Source organism: Colius striatus, chromosome 2 (genome assembly GCF_028858725.1).
Source record: "Colius striatus isolate bColStr4 chromosome 2, bColStr4.1.hap1, whole genome shotgun sequence".
Taxonomy (NCBI): domain Eukaryota; kingdom Metazoa; phylum Chordata; class Aves; order Coliiformes; family Coliidae; genus Colius; species Colius striatus.
The window spans coordinates 106,145,769-106,159,300 of NC_084760.1; the positions used below are offsets into that span (position 1 = coordinate 106,145,769).

Sequence of the window (13,532 nt, forward strand, 5' to 3'; positions counted from 1 at the left end):
TCAAACACAGAATGCGAGAGCCTCTGATCTGTTGGGCATTCTGATTTGGTTTGCTGCTCTTAAATCTGAAGTTACCATTGGAGAGCTGTTCCTTGCAGCAGTAGGACCAGCTTAGACAGCCCGTGTTGTTTATTCTACACCATCTTCTTAGTTGCAGCAGTGTTTGCAGGCCATATGTTGCATCAAACTTTGGGAGCTGATCCTGGTTAAAAATAACTTGTCAGGAAAAACTTGTGCTTGTACTGTGGAGAGGTGCCAGTGCAATGTAACGGGGTAGGAATGAGCCGTTTAATTTCCCTCTGCTGCCAAAAAAAATTGAAAGCTCTACGCCTACTTGACACAAACACAGTAATGGGACGCTTTTTCTACTGGTATATTGTATAATTTGATCTCTTGTAGTGAAAACTTCAAATATCAGATGAATCTGCTGGATTGCACTAAGACTGAGCAGATACTTTTCGTTAGTAAGCTTTAAGTTTCTTGATGACCATTATTTAGCTGCTGTGAAGTATATGCTTGGATTGAAGTTCAGTCATTTGTTCAAAAGGTGTACGTGCAATTATGTCTCATAATAGATGAGTCTATATTTCTTATGTATTGCAAGAACCGAATTGTTTTGTCGTCTTTGTTATGCTAATTTTCGAAAGGTCTAGTTAAAAACTTTCATAAGAAAACCTTATATAGCTGTAAGAGACTTTAGGATGGGAAGTACACTTCAGCACATGCAAACATGCTTGAAAGTTCACTGCATTAGATCACTTGTGTGTTACAGGTTTAATTCTCTATATCTGAAGACCTCAGCTCAAAATTGTCATTGTGTGTGTGCAGTTCCCAGAATTGCTGTGACTGAACACCTATTCACTTTCAGAATATATTGCTAGAAACATAAAGATGTCTTTTATACTGGCTGTTTCAGTCAGATGTGCTGTCAGGCTGTAATGGAGATAGATGAAAATCCAGTATGACAAATTAGATGTGGAAAATCTAGCTATGGCTAGTAATATGGCCCAACAAAGCTCAGAGCTTGCACCTTCAGGTGTGTTTCACGTGCTTCCATGGAAGTATGACAGGTATGTTAATATTTTTTTGTCTCCTGTTTTTAGTCCGCCTATTGACAACTTCGATGTATTTAAGGAAGGAAAGGCTCAAAATTTCTTTGAATCCCAAGAGGCTGTTATTGCCTTATGCACTTACTTTCAGGAACTTCTTAAAAACATCAAGGATCTAGATGAAAAGCAACTTCAGGAGGAACTTTTTAAGCTATTGCAGGTAAACTAGTAATGCTTAACATAAGAATTTAAAATATCTGTCCTATGTTACAGATAAAAACTTGAGATGATAAAGAATCTGAACTTCATATGGAAATTAAAATATAGCTCTTTTGTTTTTAAGAATGTGATGAAATCCTGAGAGTGATACTGTATTGCTGCTACTCTGGAAATATTTACATTTTGATTACTTGTACTAAATGAGATATTTTTGTTATACTGTTCATCTTCATTGTGTATTTGAAAACTCAGCTTATTCTCTCGTTGTTATTTAACTATAAACTTTTAAAACTGTTAATTTTATTGACAGTCTAAACATTTTTAGACTTCTTTGGAAAAAAGTTACAAGTCAGTCTGTGCCAGAAGTGGTGTAAAAGTTTTATAACGACATTGTTCTTGGAAAAGAATACCTTTGGGTTGAACACACAATGTCATGGGATTACAAATAAGTCTGTTAGCTGGCAACAGTGCTCACCAAGTATTTGATGAATCTTTATAAAGACCTCATTAGTGTGTACTTAAAATACAAATTCTTACTTGGCTGCATGTAATAAAAAAATAGAATTGCTTTTATTATTCCTTTTTCTGTGTTCCCACTGTGATATTTTCTGGAATTACAGTATGGAGAACATTTGTGTATTAAGCTTTGCAATCAGTGTGTTTACATTGATCCAAATCTTCCATCTTTGTCACCTCAGAAGTGTGTTTGTAATGCTTGCATATAGTATTGTTTTGTCTTCCACAAAATCTTGTCTATATTAAGATTTCTGTAAAGAAATTGAATTTTCTTAAAACTTGGAGGAATATGTGGAATTATAGCCTTCATGTCCTCAAAACCAAAATCTTTAGTGTATGTGAAGTTTAGAATGTAACTGCAGTGAGACTTATCAAATGATTTTGTTTTTTCCTCCTTGTAGGTGTCGTTGTGGGGCAACAAATGTGACCTTTCTTTTTCAGCTGGTGAAGAGATGTCTCAGAAAGCTAGTCCTTTACAATCCCTGGAAAACATGATACCTTACATTATAGTAAATGATATGGAAAAACTTTGGTCACTACTTCTAAACACGAAAAAGAGAAATACAGAAAAAAGCAATGTTAGAGTTGACATAATCCTGGATAATGCTGGATTTGAACTTGTAAGTGATCTTGTGTTGGCTGACTTCCTAGTATCATCTAAGCTAGCAGATGAAGTTCATTTTCATGGAAAGAGTATTCCATGGTATGTGTCAGATACCACAAAGCATGATTTTAACTGGACTATTAAACAGCTGCAGTCAGCTAATCATATGTGGATGTCTAGATGTGGGATAAACTGGGAGGGCAATTTGAAGAAGGGAGTTTGGGTTTACCATGATCACATGTTTTGGACTTTGCCACATGACTTCTCCAATATGGCTGAAGTTGCTCCCGACTTGTATGCTTATCTACAGAAGTCAAACCTGCTTCTTTTCAAAGGTGATCTAAACTATAGGAAATTAACAGGAGATAGAAAATGGGAATATAGTGTTCCTTTTCATCAAGCCTTGAACAAGTTTCATCCTGCACCTCTCTGCAGTTTGAGAACACTGAAATCTGACACTCAGGTTGGCCTAAAACCTGGACAAGGTGAACAAATTCAGGCTTCTGAACCTGAATGGATGATAAGTGGAAAATACGGGATAGTTCAGTTTGATGCTACTCTCTAATTGAATGGTTCCTAATATTCTGAAAGAGAGTCAGTCTGAGTTTTAGCTGCTTTATCTGTTCCTTGCTTGGCTTCAGCAAAGATTCTTTCTTGTTTGCACTTTTTCCTCCCAAGTGATTTGTTGGTTTTGTTCCACAAAAGATTTCAATGTTTTGAAAAGTTTACCAACTATCTTTATATATGAAAATAAATTTGTATTGCAATATATTCTGTTTTCCTAATGTCCAGTGTCAACAGATGTTTAAGGTGAACATTTAGTTGTGCATAGTATTTTCTTCTCCATCAGTGGGTATGCGTTTATGGCAAATAAGTGAAAATCTGCTTCAGAAACCATTTGCCCAATCCCACATTTGCATGTATTTATCATAGAATGGTAGGGGTTGGAAGGGACCTTTAGAGGTGATCTAGTCCAACCTCTCTACTAAAGCAGATTCACCTAGGTCAGGTTGCACAGGAATGTGTCCAGGCGGGTTTTGAAGGAGGCTCGACAACCCGTCTGGGCAGGCTGTGCCAGGGCTCCCTCACCCTCATAGTAGTATAGTTTTTCCTTATATTTAAATGGAACTTTTTGTGTTCCAGCTTATATCCATTACCCTTGTCCTGTCATTAGGTACAACAGAAAAAAATGATGTCCCAACCTTCTGACATCTACATGCCATGCATTGCATGAAAGTTAATATTTTAGAGAATGCACAATTTAATTGTAGATAGATTCTTTGCAACCCATTGCAAGATCATATTTTAAAACTGTTGCAAATTGAGGTGACTTCTGCCACGATTTTATGATGGAAATTGTTTTTTACTTATTTCTGGTCTCAATAACTTCTTATGCTTCCAATAGTTTGCTGTATGTTGAGGAGAACTCTTGGGTGATTCTTTGTAAATGTTAATCTAGATTTTGAAAATTAAATTTTTAAATAAATGTGAGTGTTTCTAGCCATCTTGCCTGTAGGAGGGGAGTTGTCCCATCTGATAGGAAGATTAGTGGGAGAAAGGACAATCTCATTTTAAGAATATGGAAACTATTGTTTATCTAAGAACCTTTACCAAAAGAAAGCACACAAAAAACAACTCAAAACAAACCAACCAACCCAACCATTTACACTAATTCGATTTTAAATTTAATACAGATTTGAATTAAAGGTGGCCTGATAGCAGTATTTGTGTTTCAAGCACTGCTGCCTTTTCCATTGTGATAATTCTCTTTATTTTTCAAATGCATATGGCGTTTTGGTTTGGTTTGGTTTTTTTTTAAGAAGGAAGCTATAATTTTCATGGGGGAAATACAACCCAAATTGCACTGAGAAGTATATGCTAGAGAAGCATATGCCATACAGATTGCTGCTAATTAAAGTTGTTAGATGACCACCTCTTGTCTTTTACCCTGGTCTCAAATTACTCAGAATTTTGGGGAAAATTTAGAGATATTTTAATGGTTTCTCTGAGTGAAGTGAAATGAAAGTGGAAATGCATTTTCCATTTATGCAGCAAATATTACAAATAGATTCTGTCAAGTCTTAAAGTACCTCTGTGGTTTGAAACAGAGCCTTTGATAGGGGGCTAACATAATGTCAGTGATAACCACAGGCTTGTTACAAAATGGTGACAGAATTACCCATAGAGTCTGACTGGGTTATGCACTTGTCTAGAGCTGATAAAATAAGTGAACTTGTTCCTGGTAACCAAGATGGCAATGTTGTTGAGAACAAAACCAGAAAGTAGAGAAACTTCCTTTTCCATTTTATGTATGTCTTACACAGCGAAAAAAGAGGGCATGGAAGTACTTTTATTTGAGAATGTTCTGGGATTGGTGCTAGGACAAGGGAATTAGAATGTCTGTGTGATAGAAAATGGATTTAGAAGAATTTTTGTGCTTACGGTTAACCTAAGATGACGGTAAGCCTAAAGAAGTGAGGGGGTAGATGGAGCCCTATTTTATACTATATGTCAGACTTTGAAAATAAAGCTGGATTCTCTTTCTAGTCAGTGAAGTCACCAGCAAAACATGTTTTCTGAAGTGGAGAGAATCAGCTGCTGCTTATTGTGTTCCTACAATAAACATATATACAGTGGATAAATATGCTCCAGCTGCTGATGACTTTGATTATTTGCATGTGTTGTTCTTTTTACATTTGAAAATATATTAAGATTTTAAAGTTACAAGGTCAAGTATTCAAAAACTAAGACACTAGAAGTTTCAGGAGGCAATATAACAGTTCTGCTTTTGAGGTCTGGGTTTAGTGTTCTCATCTCCTTTGTATTTATGGCTTAGTACTCCTAAAGGATTAATTCATTCTCGTTGTTAGGTACCTGATTATACTACAAAGTCTAGAGGGCTGAAAGTTGGACTGCTGAAGGTCTTTTTGACTGGAGAGAGAACTCAGGGGAACTCCAGCTTTGGTGCTTTGATCAAATACATAAATGACATGCTGAATTTGGGCACTGGAGCTTCAGTTTCTTGGTGAAAAATGCTGTTAACTTGTTTCAAATGCACTTTAAAGCAACAGCTTTGGGTCAAGAGCAGGGTGATGAAAGTTGTGGAATATGTGCAATGAAAACTTCCCGTCTTGTTCAGAGATAAAGTGATTAGGGGAAGAAATCTGTTCTGCCTGTGGACAGATGGTAAGGTGACGACTTAATTTGCGGGAGGGGTTTGCAAGTCACGGACAAATTTATCCAATGAGGTTTTGAAAGCTACAGATGCCAGAGATGGATACTGTAAATTGTTCCTTTAATCAAGACAGGGCAGTATTAGGAAAGTTTCTGCCTTGTTACTCTAACAATAGTCTTGTCTGAATTTCAAAACCTTATAAAGCATTGAGAATCTCTTAAAATATATCTGGCAATTTTATATTAAGGTTGGTTCAGCTGGTGGCGTCATTATCAGGATCACTTCCCAACCTGATAGGTGCTCTGTATGTTCTCGGCTAAAATGGAAATACTTAATGTTACACACACAAATCACATTGCTTTACACACCTTACTGATATCATGTAAACCCTAGCTATTGTTGAAATAGTTACTTTAAAGTTCTCATAGTGTGTTTTGTATTTGTGATTGAACTACCTAACTACTTGTTCCATGTGAAGCATATTTATCTCCTGTGTCAGACAGCATGGGAAAAACTTTTACTCTGTTGCATGAAATTTGCCACATGTAATGTTTTTAACTTAAAAAAACCTAAATCCTATCTAAACTATAAATTCCAAAATGGAATTTTTTACTGAACTATTGTTTTTTTTAATAAAACAATTTGCTTGATTACAAATCATGTGTTGACTCAAAATTACAGGACAAAAGTTTGAAGTGTTTTTTATTTAAAGCAAAAATATAAGTTCAAAATCACCTAAGACTTTCAATTTTGTTTAAAAATCTTTAGGTAAATGTACTGGTTTAAATGGTTCTTTTGTTTTTTTCCCCCGATATTGCAGTGGCAGAAAACGTGGGGAAAAAAAATTCCTAGAGAATCATAGATTTAGTATTCTTGTACCATGGTCTGTTTATGTTTTCTTGTTTAGTTGTGATTTTTCTTCTTAAAACAGGTTTTAAAAACTTCTCTGAATTTTTATTCTAGCTGCTACAGATGTATTTCTACCTGTCAGCCCTGGAAGTAAAAAGGCCACTTACATAAATTTGTACTGATTATTTTAATCCATGTTCTTTCTCAGCTTTACAGTTCTGAATTCTGCAGATACATTGTGAGAAGGGTTTTTATTTACTCTTTTTTTTTTTTTTTCCTGAGGTTTGGTTCATTTATCTTTGTTTCCACAGGGAAAGAAGTATAAAAAGTCATATTATGATCACATGCAATGAATAAACATATTCAGTACTTGTATACTGCTTTTCTTCTATCACTTTCAGTAAGATAAATAATCATAGTCTTCCAGACTTCCTGTGAGGAAAAATTTTCATGCTTTTAGGAATTCATTTTATCTTTCCTGGGATTCTACTTAATTCTCCCAAGTCTTTAATGAAATACAAGATAAATAGCTGAGACGACTAAGGTAAGATATGTCAAAGTATATATTATGGGCTTTTTTTTTTTCTAGCTTAATATTAACTTGTTGGTTATCCTTATACAATTGTGGTAAGGCTCATGCTTTCTAAGTGACTGTAATTGATAAAGGGCCCAATTATACAATTAGTTGCATTTTTCAATGTGCAATTCACACTGAGTTTTGCAAGTAATTGTGGCATTTTGCTCAGGGATTAATTTTAAAGGGAAACTTGGTTATTACCAAATGTGTAGATACAGTGCCTAACACCTGAGCAGATGACTGATGGTGTAGAGGCAGAAGGCATCCGGGCCTCCTTTGGCTGTATGGAAACCCTGTATATGCAGTACAGTGCTGCTTAACACTGCTCCTTAACAATGCTGACATGGGACACAGGAAGATCTCCGGACCGTCACCTCTGAAGTTCAGGCTCCTGCAGAGAAAGGCTTTCTGCTCCCTTAGGTGCTAACATACAGAACACTGTGCTGGAGGTAATCACATAGAGTTTCCTTGAAACAGCTGAGCAAGGCTCAACATTAAAATGCTTCTGCATGTTAAAGTAGCACAGCAGAGAAGGATATGTAAACTGGTAAATCCATGCTTTCCTTCAGTGATTGTGTGTGTAGAAGGGTTGTTCAGGAAACTGAGAACAGGTCTTTCACTCACAGCCTGGAATAGGTTCCAGCTCTTACCTTCCACTTCCCAAGAAGATGTCTTAGCTGTCATAGATGAGGAAATGAGTTCTGTCCTAGATGGCTTATATACATATGTCATTGTTATTTTGGTCTAGGGTGTGTTTATAAAATACAAAACTATTTGTAAAAAGGGTTAGAGTCCAGCAGTGCTCCCTCAGGCTGGCTGAAGCATCCATGCACTTCTTTCAGTCCAGTAACTTTTATTTTCTGCACAGTGGCAAGACCATGTGTACCCACGGCCTAAGGTTAGGGAATTAAGAGACAGATAAGGATCAAATCCTGCCAGGCAGAGAAGGGCCTAGAGTTTGCTACAAGGGCTCAACTATCTTTACATGAACAGGAAATATCCCCATTTCTCTGTAACTGTCTGTGCTTTTGATTTCAGGCAACCCTGAGTTAGAGCTGTCCTTGAACGCTGTTGGGATGTGGTGGATGTGCAGGTCTGGCTGCATCTATGGAGTTGGGTTTGGCCCTTAAGACATTTTACTGATGCTTTTCTAGATCATGGTGCAGCATTGGCAGGGGTTAGCTGTCCAATGCACGTCAGGGTGTTTCCATACATATGTGGAAAGCCAAGTTTCCCATACACAGAATTTCCAAAATAACTGCATGAATTGAGGTTAGACTTTCAAAGACGTTAGATCTGGTTTAAGTTCCCTAAACTGAAAACAACCTAATATGTCAGCAGCAGCTTTTAAAAAAGAAACTTAGATTTTCAAAGGAAATAATTTCTCATAAATTGTCCTGACTTTTAATTTTTTTTACCATACATGTGTTTCAATATCTGCAAGTATAATTTAATGGAATTGTTGCCTTTGCTTTCGTTTAACGTTGTGCACTTACTGCTGATGTCCTGAGCTAGAAAGCAGCTGTGCAAAGTGTGTAGTTGTGTCTGGTCTCTTTAATGTAACCGTACATAGAGATATGTTAGTCCCTGCATAAGTCATTTTTTACCAAGTATTTGCTTACATGGACATTATATTCATGCTCCTTTTGTTTTTCCCTCACTAGAAACATAGCTTGTATTTTAGATGTAACTCTAGAAACAACTAAAAAATTCAACTCTAATTTCCAAAACTGCAGAATATACTTGTTGGGAAGTTTAAGTCTTGTGTTTGTTGTACCGTGAAGCTTTGCATTTTCATTATTGCTCTTTGCCTTCATTTTCAGAGTTAAGTTTTAATTTTCAGTCCATGGATATTCTGCCCTTATAAGATAAGAAGGCATCTAGTTATGCTATCTACCTTGAAGTCTGTAAATGTGTTACAAAATTACCTTCAGGGAGGCAGTATCTCTCTGTTAACTGAAGTTGTCTTTTCAAGCATATGTTTGGGATCTCTTCATCAAATCATGTGTCGCTGATCATGAACTAGACTTCTGCATCAGCTGACAAAATAGAAATGGGAATATGTCCTATCTTGATTTCTTCGTTAGTATTTGAAGTAGGTAAGGTGAGGATAAGACATTCCTTAAGAAAGTATCCCAAGGATGTGATACTACTGATTTGAGGGGGCAGAGGAGGAGTGCAGCTTGGTGTTGGAACATACTGTGCTTTTGAAGTTGATACCTTTTGGAAGACAAGCAAATGTGAATCTTGGCAAGTTGTGCCCATGTGAAAAATGTGGCTGGCTTAGTTACCCTAGCTAAATTTGTAGATAATGAAGTCCTGTGGGCTAAATTTCCTCCAAATCTCTTCTGGAAAAATAAATTTCTTCTTTTTCAATATTGCTAGTGTACAACTCTTTTCTACCTCAGCTGTAGCTGATTTTAGGTAATGAGTCTGATGTGTGGATATGCATTCAGGAATCATTTTGAATGCATATGCATGATAAAACACAAGTGCCTCAATACAGAGTTGAAATCCATGTCTTGAGTTTAGTAACAAAGCTGCATTTATAATGTCAGTAAAAAGAATAAATTTTGGTTCAAAGCTAGTATTAAATGGTTTTTAATCCTTTTGTCAGGATTAAGTTATGAGATCTATGAACACTAGGCTGAATGAAGCAAAACTTTTATTCTCCCCCTAGGTTCTGTCAAATGGATACCTGAAGACCTGGTAGTTGGCCCTGCTTCCTGATGGGGCATTTGAAAAAAAAGTCAGTCAACAACAACAAAAAAACCCCACAATTGCAAACCAACAAACCTCAGTACAGATTGTAATAATACACAGAAGTGTACTGCAGGCTTTCCATATGGTTGGGGCATTTGTATGTTCAATATTTGCAGGAAATTAAGCATCATTCTGACTTAACCTCTATCAGATTTGCTTGAGGTTTGTCAAGGACTTGGAAAAAAAAAGTTAAAGGAGTATACATCTGCATACTTAAACACTACAATGGAACTTGGTTCTTCTGAAATCTGTTTAAAAATACAATGCCAAAAGATGTATTTTTTCATAGTGCTTTTAATTTCTTAAAATATTTCAAAGCCATTCAAGTAATAAAAATAAGATCTCACCTTTCATTAGGGACTTAATCATGGAGCTAATAATTCCATTCCTAAGAGTGGTTTTGGCCCTGAGGACTTTCTGAATTTTTGAAGAAATAGTGTTTTAGGGACCTCTTTCCTAGATCAAGTCTGTCTGTTAAAATGTCCTTGCAGCACCCTTACAGTGTTCCTGCGGGCCCCAGTAAGCTGCCAGGTTTTTTTGTTTCCTGTTCTTAAAATGGGGCTCTTACGTAACTAATTTCGGTTTTTATTAATTTCTCAGAAATCTGCAGACTGATCTGCTAGCCAAATACAGATATTGATACAGAAATGTCATTTTACCCTGTGGCATACTAAGCACTTAAAAAGGCAGTTGAAGCTAATTTGTGTCACTTGCTAGGAAATCTCTGGTTCTAGAGTCCAGAAGCATGGAACTGGTGGGGTATTCAGAACAATTGCTCTCCACCTGTGCATTAATATCCCATGAGATATAAAAGATGTCACTTTCATTGAGTAATGGCCAAGCTATCTACATCATCACATGACTTCCAGCTTTGAAATTAGTCTGCTAAATCCACTCCCATTGACTTACAGAAAATTCAGATAGAAGCAGGTATTTATGAACCTGCAGAGCTATCTCAGTTTTAAGATTTCAGAGTGTACTGGCTACTGGAATGAGGTTTCATATCCCAGATCAGTTTTAGCATCTTTCCTCAACGCTGAGCTCATCCACAGAAGGGAAAGATTGTAATTATTTTTAAATTATTTTCTGTTTTAAAAATGTGAGTGACTTGATTAGGTACATACATTCAAGAGATTCTGCATCATTCTTTGCTCAGAAAAGCCAATAACATCCTGTCCTTTTATTTTCTTTAATGTAGCACAAAGAATCTTATAAAAATGTCTCCTTGAAATTATTTTTAATTAAAAATCCTGAAGTGTAACCCTTCCTAATTCATTGTTTCTTGTCCCTATTAAGGAAAATGAAACATGGAATCTTTTGAGAACTCTAGCTGTAGTATTTAGCAAACAAGCCTAAAGCATTTTTAAGTATGAGCATCCTGTTAAGGTACCTTTTTCATGGTCAAATGGCTCAAAGAGTGGGCATTACCTCTCCTCAAGCTGGCCCATTCTTTTCCAGTGTTATGTTAAATTTCTGCTACTTTTCATTATTTTTTCTTCCTTCTTTTTGTTATGATTTGGTGTTTTTTTTTTTTTTTTAAGGTAAATAACTTCATAGATGAACAGTAAGATACAGCTGTATAAGCCTTCTCTCCCCATCCCTAAGGGGACAAGTGGCTGAAGTATAGCTCTTGAACCAGCCGTGGCACTGCAGGACTAGTGATGGGGAAATGTGCTCAAGCACAGGCTTCAACAAGTTAGGACAGTTTCACAATCATTTAATCCTGCATCTGCACGCAGCTTCAGTAATGGGACAGATTAGGCTGTGGTCAGATGCTGGACAAATCCAGGATGATATTTTTGTCCAAATTTGCAGAGGACGTTAAAACTTGTGTGAGATTTATGCTGTTTTTATGTAAGACTGCCAGTACAAATTTAACCTGCCAAAAATACTTCATAGATTTGAATTACAGAATGAGTTTACACGGGATCAACATTTTGTCCCATGTGACAGTAGCAACTTTGATCCACCAAGTTTGAAAAGAAAAACTTTTGGTTGGACTCTCTAACCAGCAGCATAATATTTTAGATATCTCACATATCCATTACAGATGTGGCAGGGAGTGGGGTTGGGGAGGTGGAGTCAGATATGTTATAAAAATATTAAGGCTTTGTCCTAATTGAGATTTATACCACTTTGGGAAAAACTTTGGCTCAGGAACTGAATGTAATATAACTGAAAACTAGTCATTGTCTGGGCCTTTCTCTCTGAGCTGTATGGAGACAGTCTGGGAGCACAGTTCCCACCTGGCCAAACTCCCTGCTCCTTGGCTGCTTTCTCACCTGTCTCCTTTTGAACATTTAGCACTGCAAAACTAGGTTCCCTCTGCACAGGGAATAGTCACTGTGTTTGAGTATGGTCTCCCTTCAGAGAGATGCATGCAACACACTGTGCTTGCAACTACCTTTTCTGCATCCCAGTTTCCTCTGTAAGCACTGAGTAATTTTAATTCAGCAGTGCCCTACCTGGTTTCACTCCACTACTCTAGCAACAGTAAGAGCATTTGTATAGACAGTGCTCAAGAACAGTGGTTTCCGTAATACATTTTTATACCCAGTATGTCATCCTGTGTTGGTGTTAGCTCACCCTTCACCTGTGAGAATGCTCTGTAAATGAGCCCTCAGGGAGATGTCCTCACCTCACACACTGATGGCAATTGTGTCTTTCCCTAAGGTGGAGTCCAGTGGCTTCCATCACTCCTGTTGCCTTTGCTGCCTCAGCTCCATGCAGATCTCCATCTCCTTGTTCTGTTCCCAGCACGGCTTCCTCACATTTAGCAATTTTTCTCCATTCCTGTATGAGTTATTGCCATACTCTAGCCAAGGTGTGGCATTGTCTAGCTCAGTGCTTTAAACGATTTGCTATTTTAAATAGGGTTATGATCCATACTGGCACCCCTCTGCATGGGCAGGGATCTTCTCTGTCCTTGGTAGCAGGCACACAGTGAAGAGGATTAAAAAAACCCGAACAGTACTATCCCTGTCTTTTCCATTTTCTTCTCTGGAAAACATGCATTGAATAAGTCAGCGTTACTGAGAAAGGTGAGAAACTTCGAGTTGTGAGTGAATACAGAAATAGTGCAAGATTGCACCATCCCCGGAGGCAACGGGGCAGGCCTGACTAAACAGCTCACAGGGTCTTCAGACAGCGTGCACCACCAATACAGCTGAAAGATGAATTTACTGCTAGCTGCAGTTCCTCTCTTCCCATGTTTATCTGAAAAGGAGGTGAGGAGGAGTAATGCGTGTAATGCGTTAGCAGTAATGGAGGCAGGCTGCTGTCCCGCGCTGGGGGGCGAGCTGCAGCTGCTCATCTGTGAGGCTCTGGGAGGAAAGGGGAAACACTGCCTGAGTAAGACCACACTGTTCAAATTTCACCTGCTCCGCTTGCCTCTGTGTTGACCTTTTTGGGGGAAACGTGAGGAAGTTTTCTCACTTTTATAAAGTTTTGTTGTGTTCATGTCTGTTTGAAATGGAAAAAGGCTTTTCTGTGAGCATTCCTTCATAAAGACTGTTCACCTTCAGCCACCCAGCACTGCTTTTCCCCTTCCCTTACCGGAGGACCCTGCCGGGAAAAGCTCCGCGACCCGCCGGTCCGCCCGGGCAGAGCAGGGCCAAGGCCGCGCCGCCGCTTCGCGTTGCCAGGGGGACGGCGGCATCGCGGCGGCCGCCATGAGCGGCTCCGGGGCCGGCAGCGGAGGGCCCGGCGCGGCTTCCACTGTCCCTCGGCTGCCTGTCAGAGGCATCGGCGCGGCGGCGGTGGAGGTAGCTGAGCGCTGCG

General features: G+C 38.2%; 1 protein-coding gene across 3 annotated transcripts in view; it reads left to right on the forward strand.

Moving 5' to 3' along the window:
- The window catches only part of LOC104551674 (coiled-coil domain-containing protein 170), a 55,381-nt gene that overhangs the window by 2,633 nt on the left and 39,216 nt on the right, over nucleotides 1-13,532 (forward strand). For all 3 annotated transcript variants that reach the window (XM_061988987.1, XM_061988988.1, XM_061988989.1), the window contains exons 4-5: nucleotides 1,104-1,269; nucleotides 2,186-2,404. In XM_061988987.1, coding sequence (XP_061844971.1) covers nucleotides 1,104-1,269; nucleotides 2,186-2,404 — 385 coding nt within the window. The remainder of the gene's footprint in view (nucleotides 1-1,103; nucleotides 1,270-2,185; nucleotides 2,405-13,532) is intronic.